This window comes from Pongo pygmaeus, chromosome 10 (genome assembly GCF_028885625.2).
Source record: "Pongo pygmaeus isolate AG05252 chromosome 10, NHGRI_mPonPyg2-v2.0_pri, whole genome shotgun sequence".
Lineage (NCBI taxonomy): Eukaryota > Metazoa > Chordata > Mammalia > Primates > Hominidae > Pongo > Pongo pygmaeus.
This window is the reverse complement of record NC_072383.2, coordinates 73,525,375-73,538,383: the sequence shown is the minus strand read 5'-3', so window position 1 is coordinate 73,538,383 and position 13,009 is coordinate 73,525,375. Positions and strand designations below refer to the sequence as shown.

The 13,009-nt window shown below is 36.0% G+C and overlaps 1 protein-coding gene across 1 annotated transcript in view; it reads left to right on the top strand.

Moving 5' to 3' along the window:
- The first annotated feature begins 6,803 nt into the window (after positions 1–6,803).
- KRR1 (KRR1 small subunit processome component homolog) overlaps positions 6,804–13,009 on the top strand; it is a 15,257-nt gene continuing 9,051 nt past the window's right edge. Inside the window, exons 1-5 of the mRNA XM_054443308.2 lie at positions 6,804–7,113; positions 10,225–10,397; positions 11,765–11,899; positions 12,085–12,210; positions 12,295–12,378. Of these exons, the coding sequence (XP_054299283.1) occupies positions 7,029–7,113; positions 10,225–10,397; positions 11,765–11,899; positions 12,085–12,210; positions 12,295–12,378 (603 nt within the window). The 5' untranslated portion in view covers positions 6,804–7,028. The remainder of the gene's footprint in view (positions 7,114–10,224; positions 10,398–11,764; positions 11,900–12,084; positions 12,211–12,294; positions 12,379–13,009) is intronic.

The following is a 13,009-nucleotide window of genomic DNA, read 5'->3' as shown; positions in this document are numbered from 1 at the left end:
TTAAAGACTTACATGTTAGACCTAAAACCATAAAAACCCTGGAAGAAAACCTAGGCAATAGCATTCAGGACATAGGCATGGGCAACAACTTCGTGTCTAAAACACCAAAAGCAATGGCAACAAAAGCCAAAATTGACAAACGGGATCTAACTCAACTAAAGAGCTTCTGCACAGCAAAAGAAACCACCATCAGAGTGAACAGGCAACCTACAGAATGGGAGAAAATTTTTACAATCTACCCATCTGACAAAGGGCTAATATCCAGAATCTACAATGAACTCAAACAAATTTACAAGAAAAAAACAAACAACCCCATCAAAAAGTGGGCGAAGGATATGAACAGACACTTCTCAAAAGAAGACATTTATGCAGCCAAAAGACACATGAAAAAATGCTCATCATCACTGGCCATCAGAGAAATGCAAATCAAAACCACAATGAGATACCATCTCACACCAGTTAGAATGGCGATCATTAAAAAGTCAGGAAACAACAGGTGCTGGAGAGGATGTGGAGAAATAGGAACACTTTTACACTGTTGGTGGGACTGTAAACTAGTTCAACCATTGTGGAAGTCAGTGTGGCGATTCCTCAGGGATCTAGAACTAGAAATACCATTTGACCCAGCCATCCCATTACTGGGTATATACCCAAAGGATTATAAATCATGCTGCTATGAAGACACATGCACACGTGTGTTTATTGTGGCACTATTCACAATAGCAAAGACTTGGAACTAGCCCAAATGTCCAACAATGATAGACTGGATTAAGAAAATATGGCACATATACACCATGGAATACTATGCAGCCATAAAAAATGATGAGTTCATGTCCTTTGTAGGGACATGGATGAAGCTGGAAACCATCATTCTCAGCAAACTATCGCAAAGACAAAAAACCAAACACCGCATGTCCTCGCTCATAGGTGGGAATTGAACAATGAGAACACATGGACACAGGAAGGGGAACATGACACACCAGGGCCTGTTGTGGGGTGGGCGAAGCGGGGAGGGATAGCATTAGGAGAGATACCTAATGTTCAAATGACGAGTTAATGGGTGCAGCACACCAACATGGCACATGTTTACATGTGTAACAAACCTGCACATTGTACACATGTACCCTAAAACTTAAAGTATAATAAAAAAAGAAAATAAAAACGTGTCAACCTTATGTATTTGAGAAATCCTGTCTAGATTATTTAAAAAAGAAAATAAAGTTAGCAAGAAAGTAGATTACTGTGCAAAATTAATTTTTACCTCTGATAAATCAGTGTAGAAATGTTAAATAAAAATAAACCACATTTATTTGCCATTTTCCTGTTTGCTTCAATAAGAGATAATACACTCTCCAAAGACATTGTTAAATCTCATCCTTACTCTTTCTTTCCCCTCTATCCTCTGGTTACCGTGAGAATTAAGGTCTTTAATTCCAATGGAGAGTTGTTGTGAGGGCAATTTGTGATTTCCCTGGGAAAATGAATGAGCAAGATAAGAACAGGTGGAGCACATTTCTCACAGGAAGATGACTGCGGCTGCATGTGGGTCTAGATTGCTTAAGAGGCCAAAGAGGAGAGAAGTCACAATCAAAAAGGGCCTGCCTACAATCCCAGCACTTTAGAAAGCCGAGGTGGGTGGATCATCTCAGTTCAGGAGTTCAAGACCAGCCTGGCCAACATGGCAAACCCCATCTCTACTAAAAATGCAAAAATTAGCCGGGCATGGTGGCAGGCGCCTGTAGTCCAGCTACTTGGGAGGGTGAGGCAGGAAATTGCTTGAACCAAGGAGGCAGAGTTTGCAGTGAGCTGAGATGGCACCACTGCCTTCCAGCGTTGGCAACAGAGCTAGACTCTGTTTCCAAAAGAAAAAGAAAGGCCTGCCTGTGGCTGTGACCCAAGGGCTTTCCAATCTAGATTCTAGATTTGTGCCAAGAAACCCTTTAGAGATGCCCATTTTGCTTTCCCCTTTTAGTGTCATTTAAGTACATATTCTATTTGTTTATTTATTTACATATTTATGTTCAGATTTCCAAGGATGTTAAAGAAAAATGATGTATATTGTGATTGATTTACAACTGTATTGCTATTTAATTGCCATACTTTGAAATGTCTCTATACTGAGAGGTAACATAGTCAACATTTAGATGACCATCTTTTCATGCAGAAACACACACACACACACACACACACACACACACAGACAGTTGTATGTAAATAGGATCATATTATACATGCTATTTTATCATGGACATCTTCTTTTGTCTTTTTGCCTAGTTTCATCTTCTTTTCTGATCATCTTCATCTCTAAGTTAGCCAGTCTTAAAATCTTAATGTGTATCCGTCTCAATTTTTTTTATTGTACAATCACATACAAACTCATGTATTCATATATTATATTCAGCACATAGAATATAACCAAGTATTTAGAACAGTGTCTTGAACGTCATAGATGCTCAATAATTATTTGTTGAATAAATGAATGGTTTGCCTTAGAAAAATGAGATCATATTATATATACGTGTGTGTATGTGTATGTTTATATTACATATCTGGCTTTTATTGCTCAATATTCTATGTAATTTTTCATATAGATTTAATTCTTATAAATGGTTGTATAATAGCCCATGGTTATGAAAGTAACATCAATTTATTTAACTAGATCCCTAATTGATAGTTTAAATGCTTTTACTTTTTGCCAGTATAAACAATAATAGCTAACACCTATTAAGTGTTTACCATGTGCTAAGTATTTTTTTTTTTTTTTTTTTTTGCGCTTTACATGTATTAAGCTACTGAGGGGTTTGGTTATTCTCCCCATTTTAGAAAACTGAGCAGGAGTAGGTAAGAAACTTGCCCCAGGCTATATAGCCAATAGGTGGCAAACTAGTCAGTATGGCTCCAAAGTATATTTCACTAAACTACTTCTATAGAAGGTAGTAATTAACACTATTGTAGAAACATTCTAATTGAATGGTCCTTTATTTCTATTCAATAGTTTATCTGGTGCGGAATTACTGCAGAACCATATGTGTGTATTTTATATTGCTAAATTGCTCTGCAAAAAGGCAGTAACAGTTTACATTTGCACTAGCCATGTATGAGACTATTCTTTCCTCTAGCAGTATTATTTTTTTAAATATATGTTTATTATTTCTTTTCGTTTTTTTCAATCTGGTGGGTGAGAAGTGATATTTCATTGTTAAGTCTGTATACTTTGTTGACAGTAGTGAGGTTGAACATCATATGTTCGTCAGTCATTTGGATTAGCTCTACTATAAATTGTTGTATTAGGGCTCTCCAGAGAAACAAAACCAATGTGTGTGTGTGTGTGTGTGTGTGTGTGTGTGTGTGTATGTGTGTGTGAAATTTATTTTTATTTATTTTAAAAAATTGGCTCACATGATTATGGAGGCTGGTGAGTCCAAAATCTGCAGGGTAGGCTGGCAGGCTGGAGACAAAGACAAGACAATGCTACAATTCAAGTCCAAGGGACCTCTGCTGCACAATTCTTCTTTCTCAGGGGAGGTCAATGTTTTTGTTCTATTCAGGTCTTCAACTGATTGGATGAGGACCACCCACAGTATAGAGGACAATCTACCTTACTCAAAGTTCACTGATTTAAATGTTAATCTCATCTGGAAGTACTCTCACAGAAACATCCATAATAATGTAGGAACAAATATCAGGACAATATTACCCAGTCAAGTTAACACTTAAAATTAACCATCACAAATATCTACTAATATATTTTCCGTTTTTCTCTTTTTTTTTTTTTTTTTTTTTGAGATGCAGTCTTGCTGTGTCACCCAGGCTGGAGTGCAGTGGCATGATCTCGGCTCACTGCAACCTCTGTCTCTTGGATTCAAGTGATTCTCCTGCCTCAGCCTCCCTAGTAGCTGAGACTACAGGTGCGTGCCACCATGCCCCACTAATTTTTTGAATTTTTAGTAGAGACAGGGTTTCACCGTGTTAGCCAGAATGGCCTCAATCTCCTGAACTCGTGATCTGCCCACCTCGGCCTCCCAAAATGCTGGGATTACAGGTGTAAGCCACCGCGCTCGGCCTTTCCTCATTTTTCGATTGAATTGCTTACATCTTTTTATCACCTTGAATATTATTGTAATCAACCCATTACATGTTTTGCTAATATTTTGCCCTCTTTTATATCCTTTATTTTTTTAATACTATTCCTCATCATTTTAAATTTTAAATTATTATTTTGAATAATTTATAATCAGTGAATCATTGAAATTGAGATGAAAATTTGGACACTGTCATTTTGATAATCACTTTTGAGTTTATAGTCTTCTAAGGTGATTTTAGGAGATTTTTCAATATTTATTTTCAATATGTATTCAATAAATATTTATAATTTTTAGTTATTATTCAATATTTATTTAAAATCAAATGTTCTTTCAATTCTAATGAATTTTTGGAAGATGTTGAAATTAGATCTGCTCTTTTCCAAAGTAAGGAATCTAGAGCAAATTGTTCCCACATGTGGAAACAATTGTTTAGTGGTTTTAAAAGTCTAAACTATTTATATGTAATATTGGTTACAATGTTTAATTCTTAGAAGAACTAGTCGAATTAATTTCGGAATTTATTTATTCCATACCACGTTTATTTTAAAATTTTTCTTCAAAATTGCTTAAAACATAGTCTAAGCAAACTGTTGAAACATTTCTCATTCAATTTGACTGTCAATTTTAATTTTTAGTAAGTATATATATGTGCTATTCCTGCTTGTCAAGCCAAAATATGAAAATTCAGTTAATGAGTAACGGTATTTAAGCATCAGAGTCTGTTTTAAAACTGAAAAAAAAATGTATGTGTACTAAGGAAAAGCTTCAGCCTCTCAGTCTTACGCAATTTTCTATTCATTTAATTTTTATACATTACTTCTTATAACTACTAGCATCAAATTAGTGTCTTGCTGTATTTTTATCTCATATTATCACAGAGGAAAAAGTACTGTATAATTATATATACCCTTCAGTATATGATTAATAGTCATTATAATTAATATTTTTAAATTAATTTGTGATTTTTGTTGCAGGATTTATTTTTTAGTAAAAGCTTTTATATCCTATATGTAAGATAACTCCCTATTCCTGTGATATAACTTGTGTTAGATTATCGGCTTCTGGAACGCAAGTAACAGACTTAAAAAAATTCACTTAACTTCCAATCATATATTGTTTTTATATTGTATACTCAGTTGGTGGACAACGTGGGGGCTTTTGAGTTAGGGAAGGGAAAGAATCATTTAATACTGAAATAACTTATTGTAGGAGCCTGATGAATCTTTTCCTTTGGAAAGCAGACAAGACAGTTTTAGTGTGGTGTCATCTATAAAAGGAGGTCTAGAGGACCTTAGAGAATCTTAGAACTCAATTATTATCTATGTTTTTTACACTCCTTTCAGTAATGATTTGGAAAAAAATGTAAAAATTTCAAAAAGGGACAGATGAACTGTGGGCTTTGCATAGTATGGTAATTAAAAGGTTGGGTTTTACAAACAGACTCAATAGTGCCAAGAAAAGGATGGGTGGGTTTTCGTTTTCCCATCTCCATCATATTCTCAATATTCCTCAAATAATAGCAATACTAAGATTAAAAATATACACGTAAATGGGAAGAAAAGCCTATGTAGAAAATTTTGCTATAAAATAAAGGGCTATAACACAAATATTATTTCTAGACTATTCCCTCCCCTTAATCCCTATCAGCCCTCTTTCTAACACATTTGAAGCTCCTAATGAATAGTAGCCCCCTGAAGCTGCTAGGTCAAACTGCCTGAACTTGAAGACGGGCCTTCCACTTATTAGTGATTGAGTTACTTAAAATAAGAATGATAAAAACCTGCTTCATGAGGTGTACTCCTCACTTTATAACTTTCACCTGCTGCTATTTGTTCTATTTTAGGGATTTATCATTTTTTGAGGAAATTAAAAGAACAGAGATAAAATCCCTGTCATCTATAAAACGCACAGGATAAAAGCAAAAAACCCCTCTGTCGTGGGTTCTTCTATCCATATGTAACAATCTGTTTCATACCTGGATCTCATATATGAAAACCTAAATTTTTGTATAAGATACACGAGAGTGGATTTATCAGACAAACGTGTATTTTATTAATGCAAGGAATTTAACCTATCAAAGACTTTCCCTATTTGCTGCAGAAAATTTTAGAAATGCAAGCAATAAAATCAAAATTAAAAAAAATCTTGCATTTGGCATGTTGAAGAACTTTTATACTTCTAAAAGTGTAGTTATTTGTAGTTAGTGATGAACCTCTCCACACATCTTAGCCTCATGTAATGTTGGGGGTAGAAAAGGAGTTCAGAGATTTTGAGAAATCTTAGGCTAGTTGAAATACTTCAGAAACGTCAGGATGTTGAATTACCATCCCTCTGACTTAGAGAAATACCAACACTTGGGAAGATTACCATCAGAAACAACTATGAAAAGTTTACTTTTGTCATTGTTTTTAAAATTAGAAATAATGTAAATAAAGTGCTGAAACAAAGCAGTCTCACAATAAATAGTAGCTATTCCTGTCACTTCTTGCAGTGGAGGCCCAATATACATCGTATTCTCATATTTGTACTTCCTCCCAACATCTAGCGCATATTCGTCCAACATATAAATATTTATCGAAAGAATGAATGACATCAATGACAGGTTGGTAGCACTCCGCTGTCCGATGGTCCCGGTTAGACCGTGAGGCCACGAGGAAACTACGGATAAAACAGTATCCAATTTGCCTATACCACCTGCTAAACTACAAGTCCCAGTACGCAAACGCCATGGTTGCAGTGCATACTGGGAGAAAGTCTCCGGCTCTTCATTGGCCACGTAGGAGAAGCTATGGTGTGTAAAAGCGCGGGCTTACCGCACGTACGCATGGAGACTGCGCAGATCTCCTCGTCTGAGTTCCGCGGAACTCATTTTGAGGGTAGACGTTTTAGCCGGTAGGGTTTAAGAACAGTTTCATTTCCGGAGCCACCGGAAGCAGCTTGAAAATGGCGTCTCCGTTGCTGGAGCGGCCAGAAAAAGGGGCTGGAAAAAGTGAATTTCGTAACCAGAAGCCGAAGCCGGAGAACCAAGGTGATGTTATGTGGGAACCGAAGCTTGGGGTTTGTGTACGTTGAGTTGCGATGTTTTTTTCTTTCGTTGCTTGTGAACTTATAAAACCACCTGGAGCCTGTACTGTGTAGTTGAGTACCTGAATAATCGCTGATAAGATTTTGGCTGGGCCCACAGGAACGACTGGCCGATATGGTGCCACCCAGGTGTTCCTAATTCATTGCTTTTGCTAAAGGGTCCCCAAAGCGAAGCTGTTGCGGATTACGTCTTCTGTAAAAGAATGAGTATTAAGAAAATGCCTAGGGCGACCCAGAACCTTGTAGCCTGCAGGTGGCTGAAAGTCACTGACGGAATGAGGAATAGGGTGAGGTGGGAATAAGTAGTCGTGATATACAGGAGTGGACCCTGATAATGGGGTGAAGTATGGGGAAAGGAGCTATCCGACATGTCCTTAGCTCTAGTTTGTCAGTAAAGACATTTTGAAAGATTATCAATTCCTGTTTGTCAGATACTAAAATATTAGACGACACAGCCCTTACTCTTTAGGTTGTGTTACCTTTTAATTGTTAACTCCTGCGTTGTAGTCTGGTTTTACCCGTTTTCTTCAGTGTGAATGATAGAGAAGTCAGAAATAGCCTGGGGTTCTGTTCAACCAGGCTTATAGGAAGTGTTAAAAACATTGAACTCTCAATTTAGATGCATTGGGAAAGTATTCAAGGTTTCTTTGTTGTTGCTCATTAAATGATTATGTAACTTACATAGCAGAGGATACAACTTATGTAGAGTTTAATAAAACCATGCAAGAAACTAGCATTCAGACTAAGTAAAATAGAGCATTACCATACCCCTCAAACCCTTACGTGCACCTCTCAGATCATATTCTCTTTTCCTGTATCAGACGTAACCACTTTGAATTGTGTTGCATTCTGTTCCTCCTCTTGTAGTCATGAAGTGGCTTAATTTTAGCTTGTTTTTTAATTTTATGTACATGAAAGTGGACTGTATGCATTTTTCTGTGTCTTGCTTCTTAGATTTAGCTTTTTGTTTTTCAAACAGGGTGATACTTGCAGGTGTAGTTTTAGTCTTTTCACTGTTATGTGGCGTTTCCTTGTATGAATATACCCGAATTTATTTTTTCATTTTACTATCGGTGGACATTTGGATTGTTCCCAATTGCTTGCAGTTATAAACAATACTGATAAAACATCTTTGTACATGTCTTCTGGTTAACATGTTCAAGGGTTTCTCTAGGTTGTGAACATAGGATTGGAATCACTGAAGTGTAGGATGTGTGTAAGTAATGCTAACTTTTTTCCAAAGTGCTGGTGTCAGTTTTGTTCCCACTAGGAGTGGACGAAAGTTGTCATTACCTTACATTCGTATGAATACATGTTATCTGAATTTTGAATTTCTGTCATTTTGGTAAGTATGAAATGGTATTTGGTTGCAGTTTTAATTTGCATTTTCTGATCACCTATGAGGTCGCATATCTTTTCACATGTTTTGAGGCTTCCTTAATTGTGAAACTCCTGTGTATTTCTTTTGTCAGTTTTTTTTCCTTAGGTTGTAGTGGGGATTTTAAAAAAAATGATCCATAGCCTTTGAAGTGTTTAAATTGGATAGGGACTTCGTCAGGTAAGCATTGTAAGTAACCAGTTGCAGTGACTCACTCCTGTAATCCCAGCACTTTGGCAAGCTGAGGAGGGGGGATTGCTTGAGCGCAGGAGACCAGCCTGGTCAACATGGCAAAACCCTTTCCCTACCAAAAAAAAAAAAAAAAAAAAAAAAAAAAATTAGCTGGACATGATGACACATGCCTGTAGTACCAGCTACTTGTGAGGCTGAGGCAAGTGAATAGATTGCTTGAGTCCAGGAGGTCCAGGCTGCAGTGAGCTGGGATGGAGCCATTGCACTCCAGCCTGGGTGACAGAGCGAGGCCCTGTCTTTTTTTTTTTTTAAAAAAAAAAAAAAAAAAAAAAGTATATAATATAAGTAATCACTTTTGTGGAATTTGTGTTCTTTAAAGAACATTGGAGAATCCTTTATATGAAGACTAGCCAATTGTCTGTGATTTGAACCAGAAATAGCAAAGTGGATGTGAGTATAAGCAGAAAGTTTACCTGTCTGAGGCTGATAACATAGGGTAACGACCTGTTTTTCAAGCTTTACCGTGCTTAAGAGTCTCCTGTTGAGCGTGGTAAAACACAGACTCCTGTCCCTCGTCGAAGAGATTCTCATTCAGTAGGTCTGTAGTGGGGCCCAATAATTGCATTTCTGACAGACTTACAGTTTGTGCTGATACTGCAAGTCTATGGATCATACCTTTGAGTATAACTGTTAGAGTATAGCTATTGAATTTAAGGAGTTCTTCAAATTCAAGACCAAGAGTTTTTTAAATAAATGATTCAGAAGATAATTTACGGCCCTTAGGAGGCATTTTCTTGTAGTGAAAGGAGTCCCAGGCTGAGTGAGCTTTGTGTTGCAAGTCAATTAGCCTTTTTAGACCATCTTCTATAAAATGAGAATAATAATACAGATTCTACCTTTTATAGTTACGATGAAAGGCATATGGAAATAAGGCACACAAAATGCTTAGGAAAATCTAGAATTACCAGTGATTATTAACTGAAAGATAAACTAGAATCCTCTTTCAGAAGTTTTACACAAACACACACATCCAGGTTCCATACACTCCAGGAAAGTCAGAAAGGTTAATTGTATTTAAAATACTAACCAAAATGGCATTCAAATCTTCAATTTTATGATAGTGTAGCGCAGTACATGTTTCAGGAGTACTCACTATCTGCCTGGCATATGCCAATTAGTGTGAAGAGGGTTTCTGCTCTTAAGGAACTTTTTCATATGAGGCAACTGAAATGTGTACAGATAATTTGAATACAGAGAATTGATGATAATGACAGAGGAATGTTCTTTGACTCTTGAATAATATAAAAAGCAGGGGAAAAGGAAATGCAAGGAGTATTGGAAGGCTTGTGAATATGTGCATAGGATGTTCATAAAGTGTCCAAAAGACAGTTAAAATGTGATGTGTATGTCCAAAAGACAGTTAAAATGTGATGTGTATGTCCAAGACAGTTAAAATGTGATGTGTAAATTTTTTCCTTTCTGTAGATGAATCAGAACTCCTTACAGTTCCTGATGGTTGGAAGGAACCAGCTTTTTCCAAAGAGGACAATCCCAGAGGACTTTTGGAGGAGAGCAGTTTTGCAACTTTGTTCCCAAAATACAGGGAAGCTTACTTGAAAGAGTGTTGGCCATTGGTGCAGAAAGCCTTAAATGAACATGTATGTGTATCTTATATCAGTACATTTATTTGAGACTTTGCTCTTGCTTATGCCTTTAGGTGTATGTATGCTAATGCTTTTTTTTTTTTTTTTTAATGGCACTAACATAGCTGGTTACTTTGGTTCCTTTAGTATTTTAAACTATTTAGGTAAGTTTTCTTCTTACCTAATGTTCATTTGTTTTTAATTTTATGAGTAATAAATTACTTTGAAAAATTTGCATACCTTTAATACTTTAGGAGCTTCACAGCTGTCTGAAATTCACCTGTGAAGTCCCAATTTCAGTATGCCTGCTCCAGGCCATGATAGTTGTCATGTATCTGTCCCAGTCTGAGCTTAGTCATGTTTCTAATGGATTACCTTTCATCTTAAACGGAAGATGTGGATGTGTCCAACTTTTCCTTGTTTATTGCTGATGCTATGCCCCTAGATAACTGCATTTTTTTTTTTTTCAAACTGGGGATTGAAACCCATTAGTGTATTGAGAAGTCAATTTAATGGCTATAATGAGCCTTTAGAAAATGACATATCACATGGTAAAAGTATCTTTTGTTGATACTGGCTTTGTGCGTGTGTGTGTATATGTATTAGGTTGTGATATAAAATGTGTTTCTCACTGTGGGACTGCTCTGGAGTTGGTTGTGCCATTGTGGGTGAAGGTGGCTCAGCAAGCTGCAGGTTGTGTTTTATAGCTGCATCTGGGATTGAGCTCATTTTTTTTTTTTTTTTTGTAAACTCATAGAGACTCAACCATATGTTGAATTGTTCAGCACTTAACTATGTTGAAATATTCTTGAGATTATGCTCACAAGTGAGAAAATAGCATTTTAATTCGCTTTGTTGAAATCTGTTTTTTCCTGTTGAAAGTTAATGCTTAAGTTTTCTAATCATTGCTTTTTTCTGAAACTATGATAATTTGCTTTTACTTTGTATTTAGTCCCCTAAATAGCTAGAAAAGTTTGAAAGGGAAAGTCAATTCTTACCCAGTGGAGCAGATGGTAGACTGGAGCTGGGTCCAGAATAGGAAAGCTGTATAGCTTTACATTTTTACCTTAGTCAGATTTTAAGTATGATCCCATTTGTTTGATTTATAATTTTTAAATTAGAGGCAATCTATATTCCAGTGGGTACAAAGTATTCTAAAACCAACGGTAAATGGTTTCAATTGCTCCAGTTTCTTATAGTCTGTAAAGTGTGAAAGTAGTTGAGTATTCATTATTTATACTTAACTACCTAGCTTCTTCAGGGAAGTAATTGATAGGAATTGAGAGGTGACAGAAATTAATAGGTTGGTTAGGAGAGGCTTTATAATTATCTTTAAAAAACTCATTTTTAGACAACTGCTTGTTTGCTCTTTCCTTTTGTAGCATGTTAATGCAACCCTGGACCTGATCGAAGGCAGCATGACTGTTTGTACTACAAAGAAGACTTTTGATCCATATATCATCATTAGGGCCAGAGATCTGATAAAACTGTTAGCAAGGAGTGTTTCATTTGAACAGGTAAATCTGGAATTACAGAGACTTTGCTTTGTTTGCATCAGTGTTAACCTATAACATCCCATCTTTTCCTCTTTCCACCATCAAGTTTTCATATTTGTGCTTAGATAACAATAGCATGAGCCTGGAAAATGAATGTAATTGTAAAAAATGTTGATAATGTCTTTTTTTTTTTTTTTTTGCAAAAGGCAGTACGAATTCTTCAGGATGATGTTGCATGTGACATCATTAAAATAGGTTCTTTAGTAAGGAATAAAGAGAGATTTGTAAAACGAAGACAACGGCTTATTGGTCCCAAAGGATCTACATTGAAGGTATTTTTTAATTAGTGGAAAACTTGAGTCTCTTCCTTAATAATTTTTCAGAGTAATGAATTTTAACTTGATCTCTTGATACAGGCATTGGAACTCTTAACTAATTGTTACATTATGGTTCAGGGAAACACAGTTTCAGCCATTGGACCTTTTAGTGGCTTAAAAGAGGTGAGAACTATGTATTATCTTCGATTCATTTTCAGCAGAGAACAAATAATTTGGTTATAATTTATTGGATAATGCTTTATAATTGTATTTTTTTTAGAATGTGCTTTGATTTCCCATTAGTAAATACTTTTTGTGTCATATAATTCAAGGGAATCATCGTATCTGGACCCTAACATGTTTTGGCCAACCTTGGCAACTATGGAGACATCCATTTCTGAATTAGATGGTCTGCACACTGTTACTCCTCCCACTATAAAATTTAAATGAGCATTAAGGTCTTCAGTCTGTAGCATGTATGAACAACATGGTATATATAGTTACATATGCCCAAATGACGGGAAAATTGAGCAAAAATCCAGTTATTTGCAGTAGTGTATACAGCCAGTAGAGGTCACACTCTGAAAACTTTTCTTCAAGATGTATTTTCTTTTGTTTGAATTTTAGTATGTTTAATAACTTTTCATGAACATTTTCTTTAACTTCTCAAATTAAATGTGGTGAGAAAATCTGTGGAGCAAATGCTATTTCTGTTAACTCCTTTTGATACTATTACTGTCTGGATCTGGCTTGTGAGGTTGTGCTTCATTTCCAGGGCCTTTAATAGTAATCCTGTTGGCCCTTTTTGTCATAA